General features: G+C 40.0%; 1 protein-coding gene across 1 annotated transcript; it reads left to right on the forward strand.

Annotated features, from left to right (window-relative positions):
• The first annotated feature begins 4,049 nt into the window (after nucleotides 1–4,049).
• On the forward strand, nucleotides 4,050–4,997 carry LOC149457774 (taste receptor type 2 member 9-like). Its single transcript, XM_089683117.1, has one exon. The coding sequence runs from the start codon at nucleotides 4,050–4,052 to the stop codon at nucleotides 4,995–4,997; it is 948 nt and encodes a 315-aa protein (XP_089539243.1).
• Nucleotides 4,998–10,260: the final 5,263 nt, after the last annotated feature.

The following is a 10,260-nucleotide window of genomic DNA, read 5'->3' on the forward strand; positions in this document are numbered from 1 at the left end:
CAAACTGACTTCTATACTCCTGGAGGTTAATTATTATTCAATGTTGGGAGTTATTATTGTGTAGTTCTTGGGGTTAATAATGTACAGTCCTGGGGTTTATTGCAGTGCTGGGAGTTACTATGCAATGCTGGGGTTTATTATTGTGCCTTGCTGGGAGTTAATTGTTGTGCCATTCTAAGGGGTTAATTGTTGTGCAGTGTTGTGCTGTGCTGGAGATTAATTATTGTTCTGTGCTTGGGGCTAATGATTGTGCTAGGATGGGTGTTTATTTTATTTTTATCCAAGCCGTGGGTTATTTATGCCATTCTAGCCTTAAGCTTGTTGGGGTTATTGCTGACCCTGACACTTGCTGGGGGGTATAATTGCTGGTCCCAATTGGACTTATTTTACTCCAAAAAACTTTTTAGTGTGTGCCAAGGCCCTGTTTTGTCTATACAGTGGGACAGACCATGAAAAACACCCGCTTTTTGGTCCCGAACACCTTTGGTCACACCCACGTTTTCAGCCATGCCCGCACAGGGGCACAATGCCGCCCTGGAGCTCTGCTAAATAGTGGACTGCAATACCAAATCAAATTCAGGTATTTATACTGCTTGCATTTAAAAAATAAATCTAAGGATGTATTAATGATCACAGAGCTGCATTGATGTCTATCATTTATATCTGCCTGGAGTTCAAGTAGACAACTAAACCTTTCATGTCCTTATAAACATTGGTTCTGCTGTTACTGACATGTTTTACAAGTTGCTAGCTCCCAGATAGCCAGGCTAATCCTATAGCTGTGCTACTGAGTGAATCACCTGGAACAAGCATGCAATACTTCTATGCTCACTTGTTTCATGTTTGTGTAATATGTAAATGAGTAAAACATGTGTGGCCAGTTTCCCACCTCTGGCACAGAAATTGTTTGTAAGGCATGCTTAGGATGATTAACATCCCAACAAACAAAGTGTGTGGAGGTGTAGCTTGGTGCGGGCAGTAAATACATAGTCAAGTTGCATTAAAAATTGGTACTTGTATTAAAAATAATGCTAATGTTACAAACACAGAGGTAGGAGAGCACCACTAGGGAAATAACTCACAGTTCAATGTAGTCAGATATAGAGGAGGAGAGGTGCCGAGAGCATTTGTTTCAGAGGGTGAAGCATGGATAAGCCAGTCCAGTCCCAAATTGGAAGCTCCTTTCCAGAATAGCAAGTCCCTAATCTTTCCCTCCTCCTCGGGAACCTTTCCCTACCACTAGTTACTTTCCCTAACAAGCAGGGTCTCTCTACCTACACTAGTCACATGCCAGAAGTGCGCCAAACCCCGGGGCAGGGGCTTAAATAGCTGACAAAAGATGGCCGCCGAGGGTAACATAGGCATAGTGTAGCCAACCAGATCGGTGCTCCATTGACACAGGAAACCATAGAGAAATGCTTTCTCTCCAAGCTGAGGTGCCACTCGATTTGAGCACAACCTGCAGTGAAGAAAACAAACCGCACCTGCGTACAAACAGATAGGGGAAGGGATTGCCTGTTCCCCTTGCCAATGGGTCAGGACTGAGAATCGAGCGATCACATGACCTCTGATCGCTCAGTTTTCGGTCTTCAGTGAGCAGAGCGCTACTGGCTCTCTGCTCTGCCCCTTCAGCAGAGCGCTGAGCCGGGGAGGAGATGGGAGTGGCTGGCTCAGGCTTTCAGTGGTGCGCTGAGATGCTGAGCTAGCTTCTGGTCCAGGCATCTGGGTGGATCCTGACTTTAAGTCGGGATCTCTCCAGAGCCTGGACAGGCTGAGAGACGTCAGCTGACAGTAGACTTTAGCCCGCTGTCGGCTAAATATGGGTCAGAACTACGTGCACTCCTGTGACCCACAGGAGAAGTAGAGCCAAAAGAGCTTTGGCCCAACTTATCCTTTAATGGACGAGAGCTTACAAAATCCGCAAACTCTAAGGTGGAAAAATTAGATAGCAACTTTAGAAAAGGAATAGAACAGAGAAAACAATTAACAGATACCATTTACAGTAACTACAGGGGAGACATTCACTTGATCACAGAGCATGGCACAACCATTTCCTGAATTGTTTCATCATCTCTGACCATCACACACCAGTAGACCATTGCTATCCAGTGCCCAGATTTACAAATAAAGCAGTCTAAGCTGCTCAACACTGAGATCTGCTTTTTGCTCTAGGGTCACGAGATGTAGCGCCCTCTAAGGTAGCTATGCTTTGTTGTTGTTTTGACAGAGACTGGGTAGCAGCCTGGGATTAGTCAGCCTTGGATTGAAGCAGGAGTTCACCTCAGAACAGACTGGGAGGCTCTACAGGTCAGGGCTTCTGAAGATATCATTCTCTTCAAGAAACTCAAAGAACTTTCTGGAAGAAGGGCGGAGGAGGGGAGGAGGCCCAGATCTGAATGTTTGAGGGACCTTGGCCAATCTCCAGGCAGGAGGACAGATATAGTAACCATGGACAACCCTTAAATTTGTCAGAGCCTGAGCAGCAGGGGAGTTGGGTGGAAGATGGACTGAGAGAAGGATGGGGTGTGGAGCCTAGGAGGGGGCCCCAGGGAGGGGAGCCTATCTACAGGCTGGTTGCTGGACAGAAGGATCTCCACTGTCCCACCGTCTCCTAGGGAGGACAGCCTGTCAGATATGAAGGGGCCAGCCAAGCGAAAGGCCTGAAAGCAGCTTCAACCCACCAAGCTAACAGGACAGGACAGTGTGAGTACTTCTACACCCTCTGGACCAGATAAAGGGAAAGGGCGGTCAGGTGCAAGACCCAACTAGTTCTCATCTGGGACTACTTAATTGGCAGATCTTGGAATCTCTTGCACAGGGAAACCCCCAGTGCAGCTGGGTGAAGAGGAGGATTCATCTGGGATCTGAGGAAATACACCAAGGGGACGTTAGTGCTCCTTAACAGAGACAGTTGCTATTTTTGATCCACTTTTTTCTTGTACAGTATTGTTGCTAAGTCGTTTGTGTTCAAGTTTGCAGTTCCTTGGGCATCCCATATACCCCTAGACCGCATCCCAGTTGTTAACCCCTTAATAAAAACAACTAAAAACTAGCTTGAGGGCTGTTTACTGACTCTGAATGTATAAGTATGGAAAAATGCATGTTGTCTGGCAGTGCAGAGCTTAGGGGACACAAACAAATCCAGCAACCCTCAAGAGGGTAGTACTACACGAGCTAATACTGCCAATTCATACAGCAAGATTTTGGGCCTTATGCCTCACTTGCATGGCTGCTGAAGCCAATTCCATCATTAGATCTAGCTGCCGGAAATACTCCAGTGGGAGTGCTACCTGAGCATTTTGATTTGAGAATGCTTTTACCGAGTGCTGAGCTGATATTGATATTTTTTGACAGTCACCCACTAGGAGAAGAATATTACATTTGTTTAAAATGTTCCTTTATCTTGTATAGGAAGCTCACTTATATATACCAACAACCTTGGAAATCTACTGAAATTATTTTTTTTTGTGCTGGGCAGGAAGAAAACTAATTGTTATGCAATATCAAACTTGTCAGAAAGAAGGAGTATCTTTACATTCAGCATTAGAAAAAAAAGTCAAAGATGAAGAAGCCACATTGTTTGTATGTGTCAGACAGAAGCAGGGGAAGTAAACTGACAAATGCTGTATTGACTTGCAAATATATGTATCTCCTTGTCTCTATGTTGTTTTGTTTGTTCATGGATGGTAAAACAAATTTTGTTAATGACAAATCCTAAATTTACTTTGAATTATGAAATTGAAAACAGGATGCAGCTAGAGGGAAAGACAACCTTGTCCATCGCTGGTCACAGATAAATAATGAGAGCACTAAACTCTTCATCTGAAAAGGACAGATGGATGATGAATATATTTAAACTAAAGCTGCTGTTTTCTTTAGCAAAAAAGCCAGTGATCACCTTCCAACTAATGCAATAATACATCAAATTTAGGAATTAATTTATAACATACATTAATCAAGACAGGCTGTCCAAACGATAGCTATCAGGAACCATAACCATAACTCATCAAGCTTGTGAAGACTGAGGCCTTGTTTTATCTTGATTCAGAATGCCGGAATTAAACCCTATTTTGGCAGTGGTTATTCACTGTTCTTTTTTTTTGTCAGGTGTAACAGGAAACATGTTTATTCTGATTGTCCACTTTGTAAACTGGAGGAAGACTCGGGAACTCAACCCCTGTGATGTGATCATCAACTGCATTGTCATATCCAACATGGCCTTCCAAGGAACAATTCTAATTAATGAGGTTTGCTTTTTCATGTTTGTGACATTCTATTTCCATGATAGGGTAGTCAATGCCCTGGCAACAGTTATGTCTTCGTTGGCATTCTCCAGTCTCTGGTGCTCCACCTGTCTGTGTTTTTACTATTGTGTGAAGATTGTTACTATCAGTGGGACATTTTTCTACAAACTCCAGGCAAAGCTTAAAGTTATAGTACCTTGTCTGTTGGCACTATCATTTGTTATGTCTTGGACCGTTGGGCTGCCAGCCTATTGGGATCTTTACTTATATATGGCCTTAACAAATGCCACCTTCTCTGGGAACATCACACATCCCATGGTTTACAATATTAAGAGCAGTTGCCATTGCCTGTTTCAGGTATACATGCTGTTTTCCTCCGTTGCATTCACCATTGTTTTTATCACAGCTGGGACAATCATCGCCTCTTTATGCAGGCACATGAAACGACTCAAACAAAACAGAGAAGGATTCAGCAATGCAAAAGTCAGTTCTCACTTGTCTGCTGCTAGGACTGTTACCTTTCTTCTTATACTTTACTTAGCTTTTTATGGAGCACTTAATGCCATATTCAATGACACTACAGAAGTAGGGACCTTGATGTTTTCTCTTTGTTTTATAATGATTTCAACTTTTCCAACAATAAATTCTATTATATTAATCACAGGAAACAGAAAACTAACCAACGCTATAAAACATGTCTTGGGTTTGAAGTCCAGTACTGACTGTGGTGAAACAAATGCTACTAACATCTAGATACATTAAATACTCTATGTTTTTCTATATGTATTGCTAATACTGCTTTAGAAATATTGTTTTCATTATTATAGGGGCAGGCGTAGCACTCTGTTTTTAGAAGTTTCTATGACAATTTTTCATGTGATTAATCAATTGCAAGATCTAAATTTAGTTTTTCTGTCTAGAATATAAATACATGTGATTACTTTGAAGATTAGATATTAGTCTTTGCAATATTTAGAGACACAAACTGATCTCCTTGTCTCAGACATCACAGATAGACTGCCAATTTAGCCTCTTCACAGTCTGGTTGATTGAAGTACCAAACATCTGGATCCACCTGATTTGTTTGTCATGTTCAACTGCCAAATCTAGCATTGGGTGGCTGTACTCTCAACTTGTGTGATATATGGCTCCTTTTTTTTCTTGATACTGTGGACCATGATACTTGTATATTTGCTTACTTACAGTATCTTGGTGTTAATTCATAACAAGTTAAGGAAAGAAGGCTCAAGGGTAATCTTTGATCACACAGATTAGATGATATATGTAACTTCTGCTAAAGTGTTCCTGACTTTTTGCTTTTATACCTCTGCATCAGAACTGGTATTTGTTTCCATTCTTGTCAAATAAAGCATCCTCTTTATTTATCTGTGTATACATGTTAGCAGTGGCAGACTGACAACTCATGGGGCCCCCGGGCAATAGGGGATCATGGGGCCCCTGTGTCCAAACTCAAAAAAGCCTATGAAAAAGGTACCACGGGCATCTCATGGGGCCCCCTACTGACCCCAGGCCCTCAGGCAGTGCCCGAGTTTTCCAAATGGTCAGTCCGCCCCTGCATGTTAGTTTAAAATAGAACTTGAATAAAGACGTTGAAATATGTAATTAAATTGTTTCTTTTAAGCAAATTAATAGAAATATGAATATTTTTCTGTAGAAAGTTGTTTTCATTTTTTCTTAAGTTTAATGTGAGATACGTGTTTTGTGTGTTCCTTTATCTATAGAACGAAGTACAAAAGATATTACAGGTAAATGGGAGTCAAGGACATTAGCTTTACATTAACATATTTACAATAATCTCCTAATCTTCAAAAAATTAAATATAGTGTTTAACATGATTTTAATTGTATTTGAAATTAAGGTTTCCATCCTTTTTATTTGAAATTGCAAATGATCCAGTAAGAGAAGCATTATGTAATAGTGTATATATTCTATATATATTTTTATTTATTTCAGGTACTTATATAGCGCTCAATTCATGCAGCGCTTTACATATATATATATTGTACATCCACATCAGTCCCTAACCATCAAGGGATGTACAATCTAAGGTCCTTAACTTACATTCATACATATACATAGTAGGTCCAATTTAGACAGGATCGAATTAACCTACCAGCATGTCTTTGGAGTGTGGGAGGAAACCAGAGTACCTGCAGGAAACCCACGCAGGCACAGGGAGAACATGCAAACGCCAGGCAGGTGGTGCCGTGGCTGGGATTCGAACCAACGATCCTAGTACTGCCAGGAGAGAGAGAGAGATTGATTGTGTTTCACATCAAGGAAAGAAAGAGAACACAAACTCAGCAAACACTCAGAGGTGCTCCGTAGTGACCAGCTCTACCCCAAAAGCATACAGTACATCTAGATACCTAAATGCACAATACATAAAATGAATAGTAACTGGAACAATCAAACATAATGTTCACCTGAAAAACTATTTTATATGACAAAAATCATACAATTAGGTAGCATCATAGAACATATAAGTGTTATACTGTTATACACAGTATATATCGTACTAAATACTGTACAATAGTCATTGTATTTGAAATAAACATAGAAGTCTAGCTGAAAACAAAGAGGAACAAGAAGACATACGGATCAAGGATGAAGCCCCACACACATAACAATATGTATTTTGCTCAATAATTATCCTTAAAGTTTATGTATAACCAAAACTTGTTTACATTTTGGATAGAACATTTAAGGGTTAAACCCCTTTTCAGCTTATTTTTTTGTTGTCTGTGTCTTATTGGGAAGTTTTACCTTCACTTCCTTTACTGGACAAACAGAAAGCAGAAAGAAATTTCTACAAAATACTGTAAGTAGAATTGCCCTCTTATAGAGCTGTCAACAGAACAGGAGCTCCATGAGAATATTTCTCCTTAACTTTTGTTCTGGTGGCAGCCTTAACACTTTGAATTTCTCATCACTCTTTGCCCTGGTGACAAAACTCACAAGATAAATAGAGGGTAAAGCACCACAACAGGGGCAGAGTCAGGAATAAAGAACCTTATAGGGGTTTAAGCCCTTCCCCACTCTATCTAATACAAAAAAAACCCTTTGGAAACGAGCGTGCTGCTCGAAGCATGTCAGGGGATCCACCCAATTGACGCCTTTTACCACCAGGGAACCACTAGCCACCAGGTAGCCTGGGAATCTGACCTGGATGTTTTTGCTTATGCTCGTTTATGATGAGCTTTGCAAGGTGGTGTTCTGGAGTGAAGGGCCATTAGATACCTGGACAACGTTGGACCTGCTGGTGAGTCTGAGGGGACCCTCGAGAGTGTGTGTACCATCATCCCTGAGTGTCCACTATGGTGACCAGATGCTCCTCATGCTGCTGACCAGACCTTGATGTCCAGCTTATGATGATTTACATACAATGCCCAAATTGTATGTCTATGTGGTAAGCGCATAACCACACTATATCTTTTTCCATTTTATCAAGCTGGATTTGAAGCACATTGGGATTACATCCAATACCTCTCCTGATATACTATATGAACATTTTACGTCTATTTGACCTTATACCTCTATAATAGAAGTGTTATGTATTAACTTATTATGTATGGTGATACATTTTTTTGATTGATTTATATACTCTCTAGCGCTACATACCCCATTTATATTTTTACGATTCAAGGTGTTGAGGATTACCCTGTATGTTAGCTGCTCACTCTTTCTGATTGCGCTCACTTACCTTACCCCTAATACAAAAAAATGGCTATACATACACTTTAAATCCCAACAACCATTTCAGAAAAAATCCTAAATAAACTGTAAAGTGCCACACCCCTGAATTGTACATTTCTAGTAGTGTATTGTGAAAGATGGGATTTTGGAGGCACAACTATTAAAAAATATACTTTATTCATTCAATATAAAAACTACTAATATACAATATTTAATAAAATCAATCCATAATGCAGTCTTGTTCATCAGTTTCACCTAACATTTTATAAAAATGGTTTACATTTGCTGGTCTTTTGTGGTCCGACGCGTTTCATGGAATACTCCACTTAGAGGTCCCAAAAGGTATATGAAAGGAGCCTGGAAGAGGAGTAAATCTTAAAGAAGATTTTATTTATAGGCTCTCTGCAAAAAAAATCCTTTTTTTTTTAACTTACCTTGTTTTTTTACTTCCCTTTCACATGATTGTGTCCAACATGAACACAAATTCAACTTATTTACTGCAGATGGCTGTACAAAAAAACTTTTCCATTACTTCTGTCTTATCTCCTGCAGAGACTTTAGGTCATGACACAGGAAGGAGTTGACCAGCTGACCTCATTAGTACACATTGTATCATCTACCCTCCTACCTCCCACCCACTTCCAGGTGCATGAATGTTAAATGAAAAACAATAAATCAGAGATCACTGTTCTCACTAAATACACAGTCATCGATTTTTATTTTTCTACCTTAACTTTCATGTTGCATAGATCATTCATTTGACATGCTGAGTGAACATATAACAGCCTATGTGGATGTAGCTGTAGTATTGAAAACAGGAGAATTGTGTTCTGGGATCTGTAAAGTTCACATAAACTATACAATCTGATTGTACAATCAGACTGCATTGTGTATGGCCATCTTTATACAAGTACATAGGAAGGAATGGACAGAGACACTCAGCTGTCAAGCCCAGTTCACATCTCTGCATAGTGGGAACTCACATTCCTGCTTGCGTTTTTTTGGGGTGTTTTGGAGCATTTTCGCTTGTCACACATAGAGCAGCTCATCCACTTGAATGGGCTGCCATATGCGTAATAATTGCCCCAAAGAAGCTCCAGTATGTTTTTGTACAGTAAGAGTGGAGAGTTGTGCTTTTCTTACTATGATTTTTGTTGCAGCGCATTTCTGAAATGCAAGGCAAAGCGTGCATTTTCTGTTCAGTGTGCCATGCGTTTGGAAACACACAGATGTAGCCTCGTTGTTCTGTGTAAACAAACCAATTTCACTTTCTGGTTCCATTTACATCTAGCATAGTGAGAGTGTTTTTTGGCTTGTTTTACCCGTGACACACTTAGGGCTCTTTCACACGGGTGTTCCGTTTTTTTCATCAGTTCAGTCACATTTTTTTTTTTAAATTGGAGCTAAACGGATCAAGACTTCACTTTTTACCTCCTTTTTCATATCCGTATACATCTGTTTTTGATCCGTTTACATCTATTTTTCATCCTTTTACATCCATATTTTCATCGGTTTCTAGTCAGTTTTTACATCATTTTTTTTACATCCTTTACCAATGCAAAAACAGGTGCAAAAAAGAACCCTATGTCTGCTTACATCCGTTTTCCCTCTGTTCTGGGTTTTGTCACAGAAGAAAAATAGGGTTTTCTTCCATTCAAAAAAACTGATGTTAACGATAAGGACATTAACGGATGTAAACGGATGATCATCCATTTACATTCTCTAGTCCAGTGGTGGGCAACCTTTTTTTTCAACTGAGCCAAATCTCGCCAAAACCACGATTGAAATTTATTTTGAGAGCCACATTTTACAAACTGAAAATACATCCCCCATATAGTAATTCATCCCCCATAGTAATTCATCCCCCATAGTAATTCATCCCCCATATAGTAATTCATCCCCCATAGTAATTAATCCCCCATATAGTAATTCATCCCCCATATTAATTCCTCCCCCATATAGTAATTCATCCCCCATAGTAATTCATCCCCCATATAGTAATTCATCCCCCGTATAGTAATTCATCCCCCATAGTAATTCATCCCCCATATAGTAATTCATCCCCCATACTAATTCATCCCCCATATAGTAATTCATCCCCCATATAGTAATTCATCCCCCATAGTAATTCATCCCCCATAGTAATTCATCCCCCATATAGTAATTCATCCCCCATAGTAATTCATCCCCCATATAGTAATTCATCCCCCATAGTAATTAATCCCCCATATAGTAATTCATCCCCCATAGTAATTCATCCCCCATATAGTAATTCATCCCCCATATAGTAATTCATCCC

The sequence above is a fragment of the Staurois parvus genome, unplaced genomic scaffold, assembly GCF_062004578.1.
Source record: "Staurois parvus isolate SC_StPar_1 unplaced genomic scaffold, SC_StPar_1.0 ptg000303l, whole genome shotgun sequence".
Classification (NCBI taxonomy): domain Eukaryota; kingdom Metazoa; phylum Chordata; class Amphibia; order Anura; family Ranidae; genus Staurois; species Staurois parvus.

Coding starts and splice junctions, on each gene's coding strand:
- LOC149457774 (XM_089683117.1), top strand. CDS start 4,050: ATGCCGGAATTAAACCCTATTTTGGCAGTGGTTATTCACTGTTCTTTT.